Below are 23,341 nucleotides of genomic sequence, written 5' to 3'. Positions count from 1 at the left end.
CTTCTGTCCTCCTTTGTGACGACAGAACCAAAGTATATGTTTAATTGGTCTGCCATTTCTTTGTTCCCCATTATAAATTCCCCTGATTCTGACTGCAAGTGACCTACGCTTGACTTCACCAATCTTTTTCTCTTCACATATCTATGGAAGCTTTTACAGTCAGTTTTTATGTTCCCTGCAAGCTTACTCTGTCTATTTTCCCCCTCTTAATTAATCCCTTTGTCCTCCTTTGCTGAATCCTAAACTGCTCCCAATCCTCAGGTTTGCTGCTTTTTCTGGCCAATTTATATGTCCTCTCCTTGGATCTTGTGCTATCCCTAATTTCCCTTGTTAGCCACAGTTCAGTCACCTTTGTTTTATTTTTATGCCAAACAGGGATGAACAAATTCTGTCGTTCATCCATGTGATCTTTAAATGTTTGCCATTGCCTATCCACAGTCAACCCTTTAAGTAACATTCCCCAATCCATCCTAGCCAACTCGTGCCGCATACCATCGTAGTTTCCTTTATTTAAATTTAGGACCCTAGTCTCTGAGCCAACTACTTCACTCTCCATTTTAATGAAGAATTCGATCATATTATGATCGCTCCGCCCCAAGGGGCCTTGCACAACAAGATTGCTAATTAATTGTTTCTCACTACATAATACCCAGTCTAAGATGGCCTGATCTCTAGTTGGTTCCTCGACATATTGGTCCAGGAAACCATCCCGTATACACTCCAGGAATTCCTCCTCCACAGTATTGTTACTAATTTGGTTAGCCCAATCTATATGTAAATTAAAGTCACCCATGCCCTTATTGCACGCATCTCTAATTTCCCGTTTAATGCCATCCCCAGCCTCAGCATTACATTTTGGGGGTCTGTATACAACTCCCACTAACGTTTTCTGCCCCTTGGTATTACTCAGCTCTACCCATATAGATTCCACATTATCAGAGCTAATATCCTTCCTTACTACTGTGTTAATCTCTTTAACCAGCAATGCTACCCCACCTCCTTTTCCTTTTTGCCCGTCTTTCCTGAATATTGAATACCCCTGGATGTTGAATTCCCAGCCTTAGTCACTCTGGAGCCATGTTTCCGTAATCCCAATTATCTCATATCCGTTTACATCTATTTGCGCAGCTAATTCATCCACCTTATTACGAATGCTCCTTGCATTAAGACACAAAACCTTCAGGCTTGTTTTTTTAACACTTAGACTTTTTAGAATTATTATTTACTGTGGCTAGGTTTGATTTAAACCCTTGATTTCTCTGACTGCCACTTTTGCTTTTCTCCTTCCTGTCTTTTGCTTCTATCCTTGCTTCCCTTTCCTCTGTCTCCCTGCACAGGTTCCCAACCCCCTGCCATTTTAGTTTAAACCCTCCCCAACAGCACTAGCAAACACTCCCCCAAGGACATCGGTCCCGGTCCTGCCCAGGTGCAAACTGTCCGGTTTGTACTGGTCCCTCCTCCCCCAGAACCAGTTCCAATGTCCCAGGAATGTGTATCCCTCCCCCTTGCACCATTCCTCCAGCCATGTATTCATCTGAAATATCCTTCTATTTCTACTCTGACTAGCACGTGGCACTGGTAGCAATCCTGAGATTACTACCTTTGAAGTCCTATTTTTTAATTTACCTCCTAACTCCCTATATTCAGCTTTTAGGACTCATCCCAGTTTTTAACTATATCGTTGGTACCTATATGCACCATGACAACTGGCTGTTTACCCTCCCCCTCCAGAATGTCCTGCAGCCGCTCAGAGACATCCTTGACCCTTGCACCAGGGAGGCAACATACCATCCTGGAGTCTCGTTTGCGGCCGCAGAAACGCCTATCTATTCACCTTACAATAGAATCCCCTATCAATATAGCTCTCTCGCTCTTTTTCCTCCCGTCCTGTGCAGCAGAACCACCCACAGTGCCAGGAAGTTGGCTGCTGCTGCCTTCCCCGGATAAGCCATCTCCCTCAACAATATCCAAATTGGTATATCTGTTTGAGGGAAATGGCCACAGGGGACTCCTGCACTACCTGCCTGTGCCTACTACTCTGCCTGGTGGTCACCCATTCCCTTCCTGCCTGTGCAGCCTTTACCTGCGGTGTGACCAACTCCCTAAACGTGCTATCCACGATGTCCTCAGCATCGCAAATGCTCCAGTATATATCCATTCGCAGCTTCAGCGCCGCAATGCGGTCTGTCAGTAGCTGCAGCTGGATACACTTCCCGCACACATGGTCGTCAGGGACACAGGAAGTGTCCCTGATTTCCCACGTAGTGCAGGAGGAGCATGCCACGGGGCCGAGCTGTCCTGCCATGACTTACCCTTTAATTAATTTAAATCAAAACCACTAATTATGATGGGAGAGTTAGAGGACTAGAGTGATGGGCGTGGACGGGAGAGTTAGAGGACCAGAGGGATGGGCTTCGATGGGAGAGTTAGGGACTGGAGGGATGGGCTCTGAAGGGAGTTAGGGGACTAGAGCGATGGGCGAGTTACGGGTCTACCGTCATTGATAGTTTCCCTCCACGATTCACCAATCCCAATTAATGACAAAATTACCCCCACCCCCCGCTCCAAATCAACTCCACCCACCCCCCCAACCCCAGATAATTTTTCGTTCCCCCCACCCCTTTTACCCAGCGGGGGAGGGTGGTGGTGGTGGGAGCGACACTCACCTCTGCTTGGACTTGCCCTTGCTTTTGGAGGACGAGCCGGTCTTGGTGGAGGACGAGGATCTGGCCTTCTTGCCGTCACCCTCCTTGGGCCGGGAGCTGCCCTTCTTCTTCTTCCTCTTCTCCTCGCCTTCCGCCCCCGAGGCCTTGCCGGTCAGCTCGTTGTGGGCCAAGACCCGCGGGATGTTCTGCTCGCCTCGCGCCTTGGCCCGGGCGATGGCCTCCGCCACGATGCGGTTGGCCTTCTCCTGCTTCTTCTGGTGCTCCAGCTTGCGTTGGTGCTCGCTCGCGACCCCGGTGACCTGCGCCGTCACCACCGACAGCGTGGGGCCGGAGACCTGGGACTGTACCGGCTGACAAAGCAAATAGAGTAAGAGGTTAACAACAGGCTGGAATCTAAATCGAGGGGTTTATAAAAAAGAACAGATACCCGGGAGTGAGTTACAGGCTGGAATCTAATCGAGGAGTTCGGGGGGGTTATATATTAGAATAACAGATACCCAGGAGTGAGTTACAGGCTGGAATCTAATCGAGAGGTTCGGGGGTTTATGTACAGAATGACAGATACCCGGGAGTGAGTTACAGGCTGGATTTTCAGACCACACCCGCACCTCCAATCAGACAGACACCACCCCTGCCCCACCCCCTTTCCCATTACCTGCTGCAGCGTGACCTGCAGGGGGACGGCGAGTCGCTGGCCCTGTTGCTGCCGGAGCCCCTGGGCCTGAGTGACGATCTGAGCGGGCACCGCCTGGAGCTGCGGCTGCTGCTGCTGTCCGGCGGCGACGGTCACCGGCTGCTGCAGGATCATCTGGCAGGGCTGCAGCTTCTGCTGCGGGTTCTGCAGCTGCAGCTGGATGGTCACCACCTTGCCCGCCTGGCCCGGCAAGCCCTTGCCGCCCGGCCCGTGGTGGGCCAGCGCCGTGATCTGCTGGCCCTGGATCAGGATCTTGCCGGGGAGGGTCCTCATCATCACGTGGCGCTGGCCGGGCTGGTTGGACCCCGGCGGCTGCTGGAGTACGAGTGTGATCCGCTTAGGATCCCCCTAGAAGAGAGGAAAGAGGCAGTGATGTGAGGTAGTGCAGAGGGAGCTTTACTCTGTATCTAACCCGTGCTGTACCTACCCTGGGAGTGTTTGATGGGTCAGTGTAGAGGGAGCTTTACTCTGTATCTAACCCGTGCTGTACCTGCCCTGGGAGTGTTTGATGGGACAGTGCAGAGGGAGCTTTACTCTGTATCTAACCCGTGCTGTACCTGCCCTGGGAGTGTTTGATGGGACAGTGTAGAGGGAGCTTTACGCTGTATCTAACCAGTGCTGTACCTGCCCTGGGAGTGTTTGATGGGACAGTGTACAGGGAGCTTTACTCTGTATCTAATCCGTGCTGTACCTGCCCTGGGGGTGTTTGATGGAACAGTGTAGAGGCAGCTTTACTCTGTATCTAACCCGTGCTGTACCTGCCCTGGGAGTGTTTGATGGGACAGTGTAGAGGGAGCTTTACTGTGTACTTCAAATCTAGTCCGTGGTCAGGGACAGAAGGGTGTGACTGCAAGTGAAGTTGGTATAAAGATCCAGGATTTAGCATTGGAGGAGCCTCAGCCCTTGTCCAACAGGTACGGGGTTCTTGCAGCCTGTGTGGACGAGAGCAGGGACTGCAGGGAGGATGAGCAAACTGACTACAGCACCGTGGTACAGGGGGCTATTCAAGTTGGGGGAGTAAAAAGGAATGTAGTGGTACGGGACAGTATAGTTCGGGGGATACTGTTCTCTGCAGCCGAGAGAATGAGTCCCGAAGGCTGTGTTGCCTGCCCAGTGCCAGGGTTGAGGACATCTCCTCTGGGCTGGAGAGAAACTTGGAGTGGGAGGGGAAAGATCCAGTTGTCGTGGTGCATGTAGGTACCAACTACTTAGGTAGGACTAAGAAAGAGGTTCTGCTGAGGGAGTATGAGTAGCTGGGAGCTAAATTAAAAAGCAGAACCACAAAGGTAAGAATCTCTGGATTACTACCTGAGCCACAAGCAAATTGGCATAGGGTTGATCAGAGAGATGAACGCATGGCTCAAAGATTGGTGTGGGAGAAATGGGTTTCGATTCGTGGGGCACTGGCACCAGTACTGGGGAAAGAGGGAGCTGTTCCGTTAGGACGGGCTTCACTTGAACCATGCTGGGACCAGTGTCCTGGCAAATCGAATAACTAGGGCGGTAGATAGGGCTTTAAACTAAATAGTGGAGGGGGGGGGTGGGGGAGGGGTATTTAGAAAGTTAAAGAGAAAGGAGAAGCAATAGTGCAGGGTAGCGATAGGGGTAATGATAGCCAGAGCGTACGAACATAAGCGTGCACCAGCAAATAGTTTCAGAGTAGGTAAAAATGGTAAAAAGAAAAAATTAAAAGTTCTTTATCTGAATGCACGCAGCATTCGTAACAAGATAAGACGAGTTGACGGCACAAATAGAAATAAATGGGTATGATCTGATTGCCATTAGAGAGACGTGGTTGCAAGGTGACCAAGGCTGGGAACTGAATATTATGGGGTATTTGACATTTCGGAAGGATAGGCAGAAAGGAAAAGGAGATGGGGTAGCTCTGTTAATAAAGGATGAGATCAGTGCAGTGGTGAGAAATGATATTGGCCCAGACGATCAAGATGTAGAATCAGTTTGGGTGGAGAGAAGAAATAGTAAGGGAAGGAAGTCACTGGTGGGAGTAGTCTATAGGCCCCCTAACAGTAGCTACACTGTTACAGTGCTGGAGAGGGAGGATGTCCTGGAGGGGTCAAGGACAGAATCTATCTGGCTAAAATTAATAATAGAGGTGCCTTTACACTACTAGGGCCCAGTAATTCCTGTCACAACGCATGAGTACGGACAGGGTACTCACGCGTGTGCCAGGAGGAATTGCCGGTTTTCAGCATGCACAGCGCATGCGCTGAAAACCGGCATTTCCTGTCCTCTGACCCAAGGGGTTAAGAGGCTGAACGCATGCGCGGTATCGGGCAGCGCGTGCGACTTGGATTTCCTGTATTTTTACAGATTTGCACGTGTAAAGGCCTCCGGTTTTTACGCATTGAAAAACCACACGTAACTACTTAGTTTTACAGGTAAGTGGTCTTTTAGTACAATTTAGAATTTTTTTTTCCCCACAGGTTTATTATTTTTAAAGAATCTACAGTAAGGTAAGTTTAGTTTTAGACCCTATTTTTTAAAAATTTATTTAATTGTTTAAAATAGTTTTTTAAAGTTATTCATAGTTAATTTAATTATTGGGATGCTTTTTAAAATTTTATTTCAAGTTTAAGTAGTGTTTTGGGGTGCAGTACTTTTCATGAGTTTGACAGTCTTTACTATCAAACTTATGAATGAAGTTTCCCCTCCCCTGATTGGCTGAACAGTGCTCACTTGATCCCAGCCGGCACATCGCACTAACTACGCCGCTGGGTCAGGTTAGCACAGCGCGCCGACATCAGAACCGGGCCACTTACAGGAAATCCACTGCGGGCCAGGTTTCAGATGTCGGCGCGCCGGGTAAGTGCACGTCGGGGGCTTGCACGCGCGGCAAGCCCCCGACAGGAATTACTGGGCCATTGTGTATTCTATAGGCCACCAATTAGTGGGAAAGATATGGAGGAGTAAATTTGCAGAGTAATTACAGAGAGGTGCAAGAACAATAGAGTAGTGATAACAGGGGACTTCAACTATCCTAATATAGACTGGGATAGCAAAAGTGTAAAGGGCAGAGAGGGGAAAGAATTTTTGAAGTGTGTTCAGGAGAACTTCCTTGATCAGTATGTTTCTGGCCCGACGGGGGAGGCGGCGGCATTGCTGGATGTGGTTCTGGGGAATGAGGTAGGTCAAGTGGAGCAAGTGTCAGTAGGTGAGATGAGGTATTTGATATTTCGGAAGGATAGGCAAAAAGGAAAAGGAGGCGGGGTAGCTCTGTTAATAAAGGATGCGATCAGTGCTGAGAAATTATATTGGCTCAGAAGATCAAGATGTAGAATCAGGTGGAGATTAGAAATAATAAGGGAAAGAAGTCACTGGTGGGAGTAGTCTATAGGCCCCCTAACAGTAGCTAAACTGTAGGACAGAGTTTTTTTTTATTCATTGATCAGGTGGATGCAGGGAGGATGTCCCCGATGATGGGTGAAACTAGAACTAGGGGGCATAGTCTTAGAATAAGGGGCTGCTCTTTCAAAACTGAGATGAAGAGGAACTACTTCACTCAGAGGGTGGTAGGTCCATGGAATATGCTGCCCCAAAAAGCTGTAGAAGCTACATCATCATTACATAAATTTAGAACAGAAATAGACAGTTTCCTAGAAGTAAAGGGAATTAAGGGTTACGGGGAGCGGGCAAGAATTTGGACAAGAGTCTAGGTTCGGATCGGTCACGGCCCTGTGGGTAGCGGAGCGGGCCCAGGGGCCGTGTAGCCTGATCCTGCTCCTATTTCGTGTGTCTAATTCTGTTAGATTCAGGAGATGGTTCTGTGATAGTGGATTGGCGGTTAGGATCAGATCAGCCATGATCTTATTGAATGGCGGAGCAGGCTCGAGGGGCCGATTGGCCTACTCCTGCTCCTATTTCTTATGTTCTTATGATGGGATGTGGGCGTCGCTGGCTAGGCCTGCATTGAGTGCCCATCCCGAATTGCCCTTGAGAAGATGGTGGTGAGCCGCCTTCTTGAACCGCTGCAGTCCATATGGTGTAGGTACACCCACAATGCTGTTAGGGAGTTCCAGGATTTTGGCCCAGCGACAGTGAAGGAACGGCGATACAGGTCCAAGTCAGGATGGTGTGTGGCTTGGAGGGGAACTTGTAGGTGGTGATGTTCCCATGCGTCTGCAGCCCTTGTCCTTCTAAGTGGTAGAGGTTGCGGGTTTGGAAGGTGCTGTTGAAGGAGCTTTGGCGAGTTGCTGCAGTGCATCTTGTAGATGGTACACACTGCAGCCACAGTGCGCCGGTGGTGGAGGGAGTGAATGTTGAAGGTGGTGGATGGAGTGCCAATCAAGCGGGCTGCTTTATCCTGAATGGTGTCGAGCTTCTTGAGTGTTGTTGGAGCTGCACTCATCCAGGCAAGTGGAGAGTATTCCATCACACTCCTGACTTGTGCCTTGTAGATGGTGGAAAGGCTTTGGGGAGTCAGGTGGTGAGACACTCGCCGCAGAATTCGCAGCCTCTAGCCTGCTCTTGTAGCCACAGTATTTATATGGCTGGTCCAGTTCAGTTTCTGATCAATGGTAATCCCCAGGATGTTGATAGTGGGGGATTCAGTGATGGTCATGCCATTGAATGTCAAGGGGAGATGGTTGGAGTCTCGCTTGTTGGAGATGGTCATTGCCTGGCACTTGTGTGGTGCGAATGTTACTTGCCACTTGTCAGCCCAAGTCTGAATGTTGTCCAGGTCTTACTGCATATGGACAGAGTATGAATCAAGAAATAATAGGGGCTTGTAAGAAAGGTGCTGCGATAATCATGAGCGATTTTAATCTCCTGAAAGATTGGACAAATCAAATTGGCAAGGGTAGCGAGTTCATAAAACAGGATGGTTTCTTAGAACACTAATGTGTAATGAGACAGGATTCATTAATGATCTCATAGTAAAGGATCCTCTAGGGAAGAGTGATCATAGCATGAAAGAATGTCAAATTCAGTTTGAGGGTGAGAAACTTGGGTCTGAAACTAGTGTCCTGAACTTAAATAAAGGCAATTACAAAGGGCTAAAGTAGACTGGGAAAATAGATTAAAGGATAAGACGGTAGATAAACATAGAAGATAGGAGTAGGCCATTCGGCCCGTCGAGCCTGCTCCGCCAATGAGATCATGGCTGATCATCCAATTTCGGTACCCTGTCCCTGCCTTCTCCCCATATCCCTTGATCCCTTTAGCCTTAAGAAATATATCCAACTCTTTCTTGAATATATTTAATGAATTGGCCTCCACCGCCCTCTGTGGCAGAGAATTCCACAGGTTCACCACTCTCTGGGTGAAGAAATTCCTTTCAGTCCTAAATGGCTTACCCCTTATCCTTAGACTGTGACCCCTGGTTCTGGACTCCCCGGCCATCAGAAACATCCTTCCTGCATCTCTTCTGTCCAGGCCTGACAGAATTTTATAGGTTTCGATGAGATCCCCTCTCAATCTTCTAAACTCCAGTGAGTATAAGCCCAATCGGCACAATCTCTCCTCATACGTCATTCCTGCCATCCCAGGTATCAGCCTGGTGAATGTTCGCTGCACTCCCTCCATGGCAAGAACGTCCTTCCTCAGGTAAGGCGACCAAAACTGCACACAATACTCAAGGTGCGGCCTCACCAAGGCCCTGTCCAACTGCAGCAAGACATCCTTGTTCCTGTACTCGAACCCTCTGGCTACGAAGGCCAACACACCATTTGCCTTCTTAACCGCCTGCTGCACCTGCATGCTTACCTTCAGCGACTGGTGCACAATAACACCCAGGTCTCTTTGCACTTCTCCTTCTCTCAAACTATTGCCATTCAAATAATAATCTGCAATTCCTGTTTCTGCCACCAAAGTGGATAACCTCACATTTATCCACATTATAGTGCATTTGCCAGGTTTCTGCCCAATCACCCAACCTGTCCAAATCGTACTGGAGTTTCACGACATCCTCCTCACAGCTTACCCTCCCACCCAGCTTTGTGTCGTCTGTGGCAGACATTGAAGGAGATATTTCATAAATCTCAGCAAAGGTGTATTCCAGTGAGAAAGAAAGACTCTGAGAAGGGTGCACCATCCATGGCTAACTAAAGAAGTTAAGGATGCTATCAAATTGAAAGAAAAGACATACAATGTTGTGAAGATTTGTGGTAGGCCAGAGGATTGGGAAATCTTTAGCAGCCAGCAAAGAACGACTAAAAAAATAATAGAGGGAGAATATAGCTTTTGTAAGAGTAAGCTAGCAAAAAATATAAAAACAGATAGCAAGAGCTTCTACAGATATATAAAAGGGGAGTAGCTATAAACTTTGGTCCCTTAGAGGATGGGACTGGGGAATTAATAATGGGCAACAAGGAAATGGCAGAGACTGTGAACAAATATTTTGTATCGGTCTTCACGGTAGAAGACACTAAAAGCATCCCAATAATAATTGATAATCAAGGGGCTATAGGGAGGGAGGAGCTTAAAACAATGACCATCACTAGACAAAAAGTACAGGAAACTTTCGATTTACTGGCACCTAAATAACCGGAAATGTCGGTTAACCGGCAAAATTCAGGAGTCGGTTCAGGTAAATTTTATTACTTGCACAGCAACAAATGGAGGAAGGCAAGGGTGTGGCTGCAGCTGTTGCTAAGCTACAGAGACGCTTGCAACTAGTGGACATTGTTCTGAAGCTGTTGCTAAGCAACAGGGTTTGTTGCTTTATACGGAGCGCTTCGGTTATCCGGAATTTTTGATGAACTGGGCAAACTAATGGGGCTAAAGGCTGACAAGTCCCCTGGACCTGATGGCTGACATCCTAAGGTCTTAAAAGAAGTGGTTACAGAGATAATGGATGCATTGTTTGTATAAAACACTGGTTAGGCCTCAGCGAGAGTACTGCGCGCAGTTCTGGTCACCACATTACAGGAAAGATTTGGTTGCACTAGAGAGGGTACAGAGGAGATTTACAAGGATGTTGCCGGGAGTAGAGAATCTTAGCTATGAGGAAAGACTGGATAGGCTGTGTGGTAAACCACTGTTTGTATTCCACTGTGTACATGCCTGGACATGCCTCGGCTGACTCCTCCCACAAGTCCTAGTATAAAGGTGACTGCTCCCCAGCCCTTTGTATTTCTGGACCGGTCGACCACTCGAGGCAGACCTTCATTCTTTTGTTAATAAAAGCCTTTAGTTACTCTCTTAACTCTCAGTCTTTTATGAGTAATTGATAGCGCATCAGGCGGGGTCTGTGTTCATTGGAACAGAGGAGGCTGAGGGGAGACCTTATTGAGGTGTATAAAATTATGAGGGGCCTAGATAAAGTGGATAGAAAGGACCTGTTTCCCTTAGCAGAGGGGTCAAAAACCAGGGGGCACAGATTTAAAGTAATTGGGGGAAGGTTTAGAGGGGATTTGAGGGGAAATGTCTTCACCCAGAGGGCGGTGGGGGTCTGGAACTCACTGCCTGAAAGGGTGGTAGAGGCAGGAACCCGAACCACATTTAAAAAGTACTTGGATGTGCACTTGGGGTGATCTAACCTGCAGGGCTACGGACAAAGAGCTGGGAAGTGGGATTAGGTTTGATAGCTCATTGTTGGCCGGCGCGGACACGATGGGCCGAAATGGCCTCCTTCCGTGCTGTAACTTGCTGATTCTATGAATCTAATCTACCAAAATTCCCTGGATTCTGGAGAGGTCCCAGCGGATTGGAAAACCGCAATTGTAACGCCCCTATTCAAGAAAGGATGGAGACAGAAAGCAAGAAACTATAGGCCAGTTAGCCGAACATCTGTCATTGGGAAAATGCTGGAATCTGTTATTAAGGAGGTAATAACAGGATATTTAAGAAATCATAAAACCATGTTGACTCTGCTTGATTGTATGAAAGGGAAATCGTGTTTGACAGATTTACTAGAGTTCTTTGAGGATGTAACGAGCAGGGTGGATAAAGGGGAACCAGTAGATGTAGTGTATTTGGATTTCCAGAAGGCATTCGATAAGGTGCCACATAAAAGGTTACTGCACAAGGTAAGAGCTCACCGGGTTGGGGGTAATATATTAATATATGATGGAGGATTGGCTAACATAGAAGATAGGAGCAGGAGTAGGCCATTCGGCCCCTCGAGCCTGCTCCGCCATTTAATGAGATCATGGCTGATCATCCAAATTCAATACCCTGTCCCTGCTTTTTCCCCATATCCCTTTAGCCTTAAGACATATATTTAACTCCTTCTTGAATATATTTAATGAATTGGCCTCAACTGCCTTGTGTGGTAGAGAATTCCACAGGTTCACCACTCTCTGGGTGAAGAAATTCCTCCTCATCTCTCTCCTAAATGGCTTACCCCTTATCCTTAGACTGTGACCCCTGGTTCTGGACTCCCCCGCCATCGGGAACATCCTTCCTGTGTCTAGTCCTGTTAGAATTTTATAAGTTTCAATGAGATCCCCTCTCATTCTTCTAAACTCCAGCGAGTACAAGTCCAATCAACCCAATCTCTCCTCATACGTCATTCCAGGTACCAGTCTGGTGAATCTTCGCTGCACTCCCTCCATGGCAAGAACATCCTTCCTCAGATAAGGTGACCAAAACTGCACACAATACTCAAGGTGTGGTCTCACCAAGGCTCTGTACAACTGCAGCAAGACATCCCTGCTCCTGTACTCGAATCCTCTCGCTATGAAGGCCAACATACTATTTGCCTTCTTAACCGCCTGCTGCACCTGCATGCTTACCTTCAGCGAATGGTGCACAAGGACACCCAGGTCTCGTTGCACTTCCCCTTTTCCCAATCTATTGCTGTTCAGATAATAATCTGCCTTCCACTTTTTGCCACCAAAGTGGATAACCTCGCATTTATCCACATTATACTGCATCTGTCCAATCACCCAACCTGTCCAAATCATACTGGAGTTTCTCTGCATTCTCCTCACAGCACACACGCCCACCCAGCTTTGTGTCATCTGCAAACTTGGAGAGATTACATCTAGTTCCCTCGTCTAGATCATTAGTATATATTGTGAATAGCTGGGGTCCTAGGACCGATCCCTGCGGTACCCCACTAGTCACTGCCTGCCACTCGGAAAAAGACCCGTTTATTCCAACTCTTTGCTTTCTGTCTGCCAACCAGTTCTCTAGCCAAGTCAGTACCTTGCCCCCAATCCCATGTGCCTTAACTTTACACGCTGATCTCTTATGCGGGACCTTATCGAAAGCCTTCTGAAAGTCCAAATACACCACATCCACTGGTTCTCCCTTATCTATTCTACCAGTTACATCCTCAAAAAAATCCAGTAGATTAGTCAAGCATGATTTACCTTTTGTAAATCCATGTTGACTTTGTCCGATCCTGTCACGGTTTTCCAAGTGCTCTGCTATTACATCTTTGATAATGGACTCTAGCATTTTCCCTGCTACCGATGTCAGGCTTACCGGTCTGTAATTCCCCGTTTTCTCTCTACCACCTTTTTTGAATAGTGGGGTTACATTAGCCACCCTCCAATCCATGGGAACTGCGCCAGAGTCTATAGAGCTTTGGAAGATGACCAGCAATGCATCTGCTATTTCTAGGGCTACTTCCTTAAGTACCCTAGGATGTAGATTATCAGGCCCTGGGGATTTATTGGCCTTCAATCCAGTCAATTTCCCAAACACCATTTCCCTACAAATACTGATTTCATTCAGCTCCTCCCTCTCATTAGACCCTATGTTCCCCAGCATCTCTGGGAGGTTATTTGTGTCCTCCTTTGTGAAGACAGGACCAAAGTATGTATTTAATTGGTCTGCCATTTCTTTGTTCCCCATTATAAATTCCCCTGATTCTGACTGCAAGGGACCTACGCTTGACTTCACCAATCTTTTTCTCTTCACATATCTATAGTAGCTTTTACGCTCAGTTTTTATGTTCCCTGGAAGCTTACTCGCATACTCTATTTTCCCCCTCTTAATAAATCCTTTTGTCCTCCTTTGCTGTATCCTAAACTGCTCTCAATCCTCAGGTATGCTACTTTCTCCGGCCAATTTATATGTCCTCTCCTTGGATCTTATGCTATCCCTAATTTCACTGGTTAGCCACGGTTGCGCCACCTTTATTCTTTTATTTTTATGCCAGACAGGGATGGACAAATTCTGTAGTTCATCCATGCGAACTTTAAATGTTTGCCATACCCTATCCAACGTCAACTCTTTAAGTAAGGTTCCCCAATCCATCCTAGCCAATTCGCGCCTCATACCATCGTAGTTTCCTTTATTTAAATTCAGGATCCGAGTCTCCGAGTCAACTACTTCACTCTCCATTTTAATGAAAAATTCTATCATATTATGATCGCTCCTCCCCAAGGGGCCTCGCACAACAACATTGCTAATTAATCCTCTCTCATTACATAATACCCAGTCTAAGATGGCCTGATCTCTGGTTAGTTCCTCGACATACTGGTCCACGAAACCATCCCGTATACACTCTAGGAATTCATAGAAACATAGAAGATAGGAGCAGGAGTAGGCCATTCGGCCCTTCGAGCCTGCTCCGCCATTCAATGAGATCATGGCTGATCATCCAAATTCAGTACCCTGTCCCTGCCTTCTCCCCATATCCCTTGATCCCTTTAGCCTTAAAAAATATATCCAACTCTTTCTTCAATATACTTAATGAACTGGCCTCCACCGCCCTCTGTGGCAGAGAATTCCACAGGTTCACCACTCTGGGTGAAGAAATTCCTAATTTCAGTCCTAAATGGCTTACCCCTTATCCTTAGACTATGACCCCTGGTTCTGGACTCCCCGGCCATCAGAAACATCCTTCCTGCATCTAGTCTGTCCAGGCCTGACAGAATTTTATAGGTTTCGATGAGATCCCCTCTCAATCTCCTAAACACCAGTGAGTATAAGCCCAATCGACACAATCTCTCCTCATAAGTCATTCCTGCCATCCCAGGTATCAGCCTGGTGAATCTTCGCTGCACTCCTTCCATGGCAAGAACGTCCTTCCTCAGGTGAGGTGACCAAAACTGCACACAATGCTCAAGGTGTGGTCTCACCAAGGCCCTGTACAACTGTAGCAAGACATCCTTATTCCTGTACTCAAACCCTCTTGCTACGAAGGCCAACATACCATTTGCCTTCTTAACCGCCTGCTGCACCTGCATGCTTACCTTCAGCGACTGGTGCACAAGAACACGCAGGTCTCTTTGCACTTCCCCTTCTCCCAATCTATTGCCATTCAAATAATAATCTGCCTTCCTGTTTTTGCCACCAAAGTGGATAACCTCACATTTATCCACATTATAGTGCATTTGCCATGTTTCTGCCCAATCACCCAACATAAGAACATAAGTAGCAGCAGGAGTAGGCCACACGGCCCCTCGGGCCTGCTCCGCCATTCAATAGGATCATGGCTGATCTGAATCTAGACTCACGTCCACTTCCCTGCCCTCTCCCCGTAACCCCGAATTCCCTTTTCTGCTAGGAAACTGTCTATCTCCGATTTAAATTTATTCAATGTCGCAGCTTCCACAGCTCTCTGGGGTAGCAAATTCCATAGATTTACTACCCTCTGAGTGAAGAAGTTTCTCCTCATCTCAGTTTTGAAAGGGCAGCCCCTTATTCCAAGATTATGCCCCCTAGTTCTAGTCTCACCCATCAGTGGAAACATCCTCACCGCATCCACCCGATCAAGCCCCCTCACAATCTTATATGTTTCGATAAGATCGCCTCTCATTCTTCTGAACTCCAATGAGTAGAGTCCCAACCTACTCAACCTTTCCTCATACGTCAACCCCCTCATCTCCGGAATCAACCAAGTGAACCTTCTCTGAACCGCCTCGAGAGCAAGTATATCTTTTCTTAAATATGGAAACCAAAACTGCACGCAGTATTCCAGGTGTGGCCTCACCAATACCCTGTATAACTGAAGCAAGACTTCCCTGTTTTTATACTCCATCCCCCTTGCAATAAAAGCCAAGATTCCATTGACCTTCCTGATCACCTGCATACTAACTTTTTGTGTTTCATGCACCAGGACCCCCAGATTCCTTTGTACTGTAGCACTTTGCAGTTTCTCTCCATTTAGATAATAACTTGCTCTTTGATTTTTTCTGCCAAAGTGCATAACCTCACACTTTCCAACATTATATTGCATCTGCCAAATCTCTGCCCACTCACTTAGCCTGTCTATGTCCTTTTGCAGGTTTTTTATGTCCTCCTCACTCACTGCTTTCCCTCCCATCTTGGTATCGTCGGCAAACTTGGATATGTTGCACTCGGTCCCTTCCTCCAAATCGTTAATATAGATTGTAAAGAGTTGGGGTCCCAGCACTGACCCCTGCGGAACACCACGAGTTACTGATTGCCAGCCCGAGAACGAACCATTTATCCCAACTCTCTGCTTTCTGTTCGATAGCCAACCTTCCACCCATGCCAGTATATTACCCCCAATCCCGTGATTTTTTATCTTGATCAGTAATCTTTTGTGTGGAACCTTGTGAAATGCCTTTTGGAAGTCCAAATACACCACATCCACTGGTTCCCCTTTATCTACCCTGTATGTTACATCCTCAAAGAATTCGAGCAAATTTGTCAAACATGACTTCCCCTTCGTAAAACCATGCTGAGACTGTCCTATTAAATTATGTTTATCCAAATGCTCTGTTACTGTTTCCTTAATAATGGACTCCAACATTTTACCAACCACAGATGTTAGGCTAACTGGTCTATAGTTTCCAGCTTTTTGTCTCCTTCCCTTCTTAAATAAGGGTGTTACATTAGCAGTTTTCCAATCTGCCGGGACCTTTCCTGAGTCCAGGGAGTTTTGGAAAATAATCACCAATGCATCCACAATCCCTACCGCCACTTCTCTCAAGACCCTAGGATGTAGGCCATCAGGTCCGGGGGATTTATCCGCCTTAAGTCCCATTATTTTACCGAGTACCATCTCCTTAGTGATTTTAATCATCTTTAGCTCCTCCCCCCCCATTGCCCCCTGTTTGTCCAGTGTTGGGATATTTTTAGTGTCCTCTACTGTAAAGACTGATACAAAATATTTGTTCAGCGTCTTTGCCATCTCCATGTTCCCCACCACTAGTTTCCCGGTCCCATCCTCTAAGGGACCAACGTTCACTTTAGCCACCCTTTTTCTTTTTATATAGCTGTAGAAACTCTTGCTATCTGTTGTCAAGCTGGGATAAACAAATTCTGTAGTTCATCCCATGGTGCCAGGAAGTTGGCGGCTGCTGCTGCCTCCCCCAACAATTTCCAGAGCGGTATATCTGTTTGAGAGGGGGATGGCCACAGGGGACCCCCTGCACCACCTGCCTGCGCCTACCACTCTGCCTGGTGGTCACCCATTCCCTTCCTGCCTGTGCAGCCTTTACCTGCGGTGTGACCAACTCCCTAAACGTGCTACCCACAATGTCCTCAGCATCGCGAATGCTCCAGTATGTATCCATTCACAGCTCCAGTGCGGCAATGCGGTCTGCCAGTAGCTGCATCTGGATACACTTCCCGCACACATGGTCGTCAGGGACACAGGAAGCGTCCCCGATTTCCCACATAGTGCAGGAGGAGCATGCCACGGGACCGAGCTGTGCTGCCATGACTAACCCTTTAATTAATTCACATTAAATTAAATCAACTAACAGAAGAGAGTCGGGATAGATGGAACATTTTCCAGTTGGCAAACTGTAACGAGTGGGGTGCCACAGAGATCAGTGCTGGGGCCTCAACTATTTACAATCTATATTAATGACTTGGATGAATGGTCGAGTGTACTGCAGCCAAATTTGCTGATGATACAAAGATAGGTGGGAAAGCAAATTGTGAAGAGGACACAAGAAGTCTGCAAAGAGATAGGTTAAGTGAGTGGGCAAAAATTTGGCAGATGGAGTGTAATGTGGGAAAATGTGAGGTTATCCACTTTGGTAGGAAAAATAAAAAAGCAAATTATTAAAATGGAGAGGTTACATAATACTGCGGTACAGAATGATCTGGGGGCCCTCGTACATGAAACAAAGTTAGCATTCAGGTAGGCAAATGGAATGTTGGCCTTTATTGCAAGGGGGATGGAGTATAAAAGTAGGGAAGTCTTCCTACAACTGTACAGGGTGTTGGTGAGACCACACCTGGAGTACTACGTGCAATTTTGGTCTCCTTATTTAAAGGAGGGATATACTTGCATTGGAGGCAGTTCAGAGAAGGTTCACGAGGTTGATTCCGGAGATGAAGGCGCTGTCTTATGAGGAAAGGTTGAGCAGGTTGGGCCTGTACTCATTGGAGTTTAGAAGAATGAGAGGGGATCTTATTGAAACATAAGATTCTGAGGGGGCTCGACAGGGTGGATGCTGAGAGGATGTTTCCCCTCGTGGGGGAATCTAGAACTAGGGGGCACAGTTTCAGGATAAGGGGTCGCCCATTTAAAACAGAGAGGAGGAGGAATTTCTTCTCTGAGGGTGGTGAATCTTTGGAATTCTCTGTCCCAGAGCGCTGCGGAAGCTGGGTCATTGAATATTTAAGGTGGAGATATAGACATATATTGGAGCTACAGGGGAGTCAAGGGTTATGGGGAGAGCACGGGAAAATGGCATCGAGGCCAAGATCAGATCAGCCATGATCTTATCGAACTGGCGGAGCAGGCTCGAGGGGCCGAATGGCCGACTCCTGCTCCTATTTCTTATCTTAGAAACATAGAAGATAGGATCAGGAGTAGGCCATTCGGCCCTTCGAGCCTGCTCCGCCATTCAACGAGATCATGGCTGATCATCCAAACCCTACACCGACAGCCATCCCACCCAAACCCTATCCCCGTAACCCCACGTATTTAATCTTCATTTGTAACCCGTGTTGTCACTGCCCTGGGAGTGTTTGATGGGACAGTGTAGAGGGAGCTTTACTCTGTATCTAACCCGTGCTGTACCTGCCCTGGGAGTGTTTGATGGGACAGTGTAGAGGGAGCTTTACTCTGTATCTAACCCGTGCTGTACCTGCCCTGGGAGTGTTTGATGGGACAGTGTAGAGGGAGCTTTACTCTGTATCTAACCCGTGCTGTACCTGCCCTGGGAGTGTTTGATGGGACAGTGTCGAGGGAGCTTTACTCTGTATCTAACCTGTGCTGTACCTGCCCTGGGAGTGTTTGATGGGACAGTGTAGAGGGAGCTTTACTCTGTATCTAACCTGTGCTGTACCTGCCCTGGGAGTGTTTGATGGGACAGTGTAGAGGGAGCTTTACTCTGTATCTAACCTGTGCTGTACCTGCCCTGGGAGTGTTTGATGGGACAGTGTAGAGGGAGCTTTACTCTGTATCTAACCGCTACTGTACGTGCCCTGGGAGTGTTTGATGGGACAGTGTAGAGGGAGCTTTACTCTGTATCTAACCCGTGCTGTACCTGCCCTGGGAGTGTTTGATGGGACAGTGCAGAGGGAGCTTTACTCTGTATCTAACCCATGCTGTACCTGCCCTGGGAGTGTTTGATGGGACAGTGTAGAGGGAGCTTTACTCTGTATCTAACCCGTGCTGTACCTGCCCTGGGAGTGTTTGATGGGACAGTGTAGAGGGAGCTTTACTCTGTATCTAACCCATGCTGTACCTGCCCTGGGAGTGTTTGATGGGACAGTGTAGAGGGAGCTTTACTCTGTATCTAAACCACGCCGCGCGGCACTTACCTGAGAGGCCGGTGAGGGTGCGATTGTCACGTTGGGTTTGACGGTGGTCAGGGTGGCCGTGGTGAAGTTGCCTTGGGTTTGCTGGGCTGTTACGGGCTGGAGCAGCACCTGGTTGAGTGGCGGCCCGTTGGCCTGCACTCCCTGGCCCTGGCTGCTGCCGGCAGTGGTGAAGACTGCGTTGCCGGAGATGTACGACACCCCCTGGGTGCTGGTCAGCACGGCCCCGGGGGGCACGACCACCCCTCCGTTGGGCACGGCCTGGCCGGGCAAGGAGTAGCGGATGTTGTACTGGGCCGGGGACGAGGAGGAGGACGAGGTCGAGACGGAGACCGCCTGCTGGCCTTGCCCGGGAAAGCCGGGGGTCTCGATGGAAGCGGGGGTCGGAGGAGGAGGAGGAGGAGGAAGGGTCTTGCGGATTGCAGCGGGGGGCGGCTGAGAACCGTGGACCCCCATGAACGGGTTGCCCTGACTGAGCGCGTCCTGGGCTTGGGAGAAAGCGCTGAGGGTGGGCTGCGTAGTGAGGGCGGGTGTCGGGGCAGGGATGGGAGCAGGAGCGGAGGGGGGCGGCAGCTGCTGCTGCTCGCTCTGCTGCAAGGCGTAGTCGTGATGGGCCAGGTACTCGGTCTCTTGCGAGGCAGGAGGAGGCGGCGGCTGGAGTTCGTGCCCTCGATCAGGGGCTGGCTGCGCCCACAGCGGGCTCTGGTCATCGAAGCTGTCGCCCTGCGACTTGAGGGTGGAGAAGATGGCGTAGGAGGCGTGGTGGTGCGGCGCTTGGTCGCTCTCCCGGGCGGGCTGGTGGAACTGAGACAGCCCGTCGAAGGGGTGAACCTTGGCCAGCTCGGGGCCGGGCTCCAGCGGCTCGAAGCCGTCACCCAGGTCCAGGTCATCGGCAATGGAGCCGGCCGTCAGCGAGTCCAGTCCCTCTGCAAAGAGGCCAGGGTCGTCGAACAAGTCCATGATGGGGTCCGCCATGGCGGCTCAGCTGTCTGTCTCCGAGGGGGGCCCCCGGGTTCGCTCCTGTTCGCTGGGGGAGGGTAGGAGGGGCGAGCTCACTCGCGCATCTTCGGCCCGCAGACTCTCTCGGCAGGAAACAAAAGCAAGGCAGCACTGGGTTCTCATTGGCCGCGCTCAACACTCGGAGTAACTTCTGCAGGGGAGGGAAGGAGAGAGAAGAAACTTTAGGCGTTGCCCCTGCCGGCCGCCCCCCCTCCCTCAACAACTACAGGTCAATGCGCAAATTCATCAACAACAGTGGTACAGAGTGTCAGCATAGCTCAGAGGCAGTACTCTCCCGAGTCAACACTCCCTCAGTACTGCGCCTCCCTCGGTCCTCCCCCTCCGACAGTGCAGCACTCCTCCAGTACTGCCCCTCCGACAGTGCAGCGATCCCTCAGCACTGCCACAGACACATAGAATGGGTGCCACTGTCCCTTTAACTACAGAACACACAGAAACCGACAGCCATGCGCGAAGCATTCAACCATCAAATTAAACTTCCACTACAGAAAATAAGGGGGTTGAAGAGAGAGCAAGTGATACCGACTCTTCGAAGCCACCTGCACCGCCTCCGCCTGCCCGCACTAGCCTCATACACCCACCCCCAACCACCATTGCACACGCAGCCTCTTTAAACCTGCAGCTTTTAACAGCACACACTGCCCTTTTAATCCATCAGCACCACCAGCCATCCACGGGCTCTGTCCCTTTAAGAAACCCCTGCTGCATCCCGCCTCTCATAGCAACTTGAGAGACAGAGACACAGAGAGAGCGAGAGCCGGAGAGAAAAAGAGAGAGCGCGCCAGAGACAGAGAGAGAGAGGGAGAATGGGATGGATTGGGGGAAATTGTACTCACCGATTAGGCCAGGTGGGCGGGATGGAGAAGGGAAAGGATGGAAGAAAGGATGGAGGAAGGGATGGATGGATGGAGAATGGACGGATGGATAGAAGGGAGGGAGGGAGGAGGAAGGAAGGGAGGAAGGAGGGAGGGATGGAGGGAGGAAGGGATGGAGGGAGGGATGGATGGAGGGAGGGAGGAATGGATGGATGGAGGAAGGGAGGAATGGATGGAGGAAGGGAGGAATGGATGGAGGAAGGGAGGAATGGATGGATGGAGGGAGGAATGGATGGATGGATGGAGGAAGGGAGGAATGGATGGATGGAGGAAGGGAGGAAGGGAGGAAGGGAGGGAGGAAGGGAGGAATGGAGGGAGGAATGGAGGGAGGAATGGAGGGAGGAATGGAGGGAGGAATGGAGGGAGGAATGGAGGGAGGAATGGAGGGAGGAATGGAGGGAGGAATGGAGGGAGGAATGGAGGGAGGAATGGAGGGAGGAATGGAGGGAGGAATGGAGGGAGGAATGGAGGGAGGAATGGAGGGAGGAATGGAGGGAGGAATGGAGGGAGGAATGGAGGGAGGAATGGAGGGAGGAATGGAGGGAGGAATGGAGGGAGGAATGGAGGGAGGAATGGAGGGAGGAATGGAGGGAGGAATGGATGGAGGAATGGATGGAGGAATGGATGGAGGAATGGATGGAGGAATGGATGGAGGAATGGATGGAGGGAGGGAGGAATGGATGGAGGGAGGGAGGAATGGATGGAGGGAGGGAGGAATGGATGGAGGGAGGGAGGAATGGATGGAGGGAGGGAGGAATGGATGGAGGGAGGGAGGAATGGATGGAGGGAGGGAGGAATGGATGGAGGGAGGGAGGAATGGATGGAGGGAGGGAGGAATGGATGGAGGGAGGGAGGGATGGATGGAGGGAGGGAGGGATGGATGGAGGGAGGGAGGGATGGATGGAGGGAGGGAGGGATGGATGGAGGGAGGGAGGGATGGATGGAGGGAGGGAGGGATGGATGGAGGGAGGGATGGATGGAGGGAGGGAGGGATGGATGGAGGGAGGGAGGGATGGATGGAGGGAGGGAGGGAGGGATGGAGGGAGGGAGGGATGGATGGAGGGAGGAATGGATGGAGGGAGGGAGGAATGGATGGAGGGAGGGAGGAATGGATGGAGGGAGGGAGGAATGGATGGAGGGAGGGAGGAATGGATGGAGGGAGGGAGGAATGGATGGAGGGAGGGAGGAATGGATGGAGGGAGGGAGGGAGGAATGGATGGAGGGAGGGAGGAATGGATGGATGGATGGATGGATGGAGGGAGGGAGGGAGGAAGGGATGGATGGATGGAGGGAGGAATGGATGGATGGATGAAGGGAGGAATGGATGGAGGAAGGGAGGAATGGATGGATGGATGGAGGAAGGGAGGAATGGATGGATGGAGGAAGGGAGGAATGGATGAATGGAGGAAGGGAGGATGGATGGATGGAGGAAGGGAGGAATGGATGGATGGAGGGAGGAATGGATGGATGGAGGAAGGGATGGATGGATGGAGGAAGGGATGGATGGAGGGAGGAATGGATGGATGGAGGGAGGAATGGATGGATGAAGGGAGGAATGGATGGAGGGAAGGGAGGAATGGATGGGAGGAAGGGAGGAATGGATGGAGGAAGGGACGAATGGATGGATGGAGGGAGGAATGGATGGATGGAGGGAGGGAGGGAGGAAGGGATGGATGGAGGGAGGAAATGGATGGATGGAGGAAGGGAGGAATGGATGGATGGAGGGAGGGAGGAATGGATGGATGGAGGAAGGGAGGAATGGAGGAAGGAAGGGCCTCTCTCTCCCTCTCTGACCCCACACCCCGGCTTCAGCTGCCCGGGGTCCTCCTCCTCCTCCTCCAGCAAGCAGGAAACGCTGCAATCCTGGGCGACGCCGACCCAGCAGACTGACTGATTGAAAAGCTGGCTCAGAAATCCAGCCCCAGGCTTCCTGTAGGCCCAGGCCTCCCTCTGCTTCTGCTGCCGCTGGTGGCTGGTGCTTCTTCTCCCCCCCAGCTGCACATGTGCTGGGGGGCTGGGGGACTCCGGCCGCTGGGGCTGCTCAAAGGCTCCAGACACTGGGGGGGGGGGAGGAAAGGCCCTTGGGGAGGCAGAGAGCTGCTGCCGTAGGAAGGCAGCGGATCCGCCTGACTGGCTGGCTGGGGCCCCGCCCATCCGGGAGCGCCCGCCCATTGGCAGGAGGACCGACGACCCGCCGCTCCCATTGGTCCGGCCCTCCCGTCAGTCACTCGGGCACTAGCCCCGCCCCCGTCTAAGGGGCAGCGTCCGCCCATTGGCAGGGGGACCGCCCACTCCCATTGGCCCGCCCCTCCCGTCAATCACTCGGGAGCCAGCCCCGCCCCAAGCTGGGGCGAAACGCCCCGCCCATTGGCTAGAAAACCGGCCCCTCCCATTGGTCCGTCCCTCCCGTCAATCAGCGAGCACGGCACCCCAACGGAAACGCCCGCCTATTGGCTAGAGAACCGGCCCCTACCCTC

General features: G+C 50.1%; 1 protein-coding gene across 1 annotated transcript in view; it reads right to left on the bottom strand.

Annotated features, from left to right (window-relative positions):
* LOC147118188 (ATP-dependent chromatin remodeler CHD8-like) overlaps nt 1-21,745 on the bottom strand; it is a 131,902-nt gene extending 110,157 nt beyond the window's left edge. The window contains 4 exon segments of the mRNA XM_085984289.1: nt 2,667-3,016; nt 3,322-3,708; nt 18,973-20,119; nt 20,826-21,745. Of these exon segments, the coding sequence (XP_085840415.1) occupies nt 2,667-3,016; nt 3,322-3,708; nt 18,973-19,944 (1,709 nt within the window). The 5' untranslated portion in view covers nt 19,945-20,119; nt 20,826-21,745.
* Between the last annotated feature and the right edge of the window lie 1,596 nt (nt 21,746-23,341).

The sequence above is a fragment of the Somniosus microcephalus genome, chromosome 4, assembly GCF_052327205.1.
Source record: "Somniosus microcephalus isolate GS21.2 chromosome 4, FLI_Smic_1.0, whole genome shotgun sequence".
Taxonomy (NCBI): Eukaryota; Metazoa; Chordata; class Chondrichthyes; order Squaliformes; family Somniosidae; genus Somniosus; species Somniosus microcephalus.
Note: the sequence above shows the minus strand (reverse complement) of the source record. Positions and strands in the feature narration are given on the sequence as shown.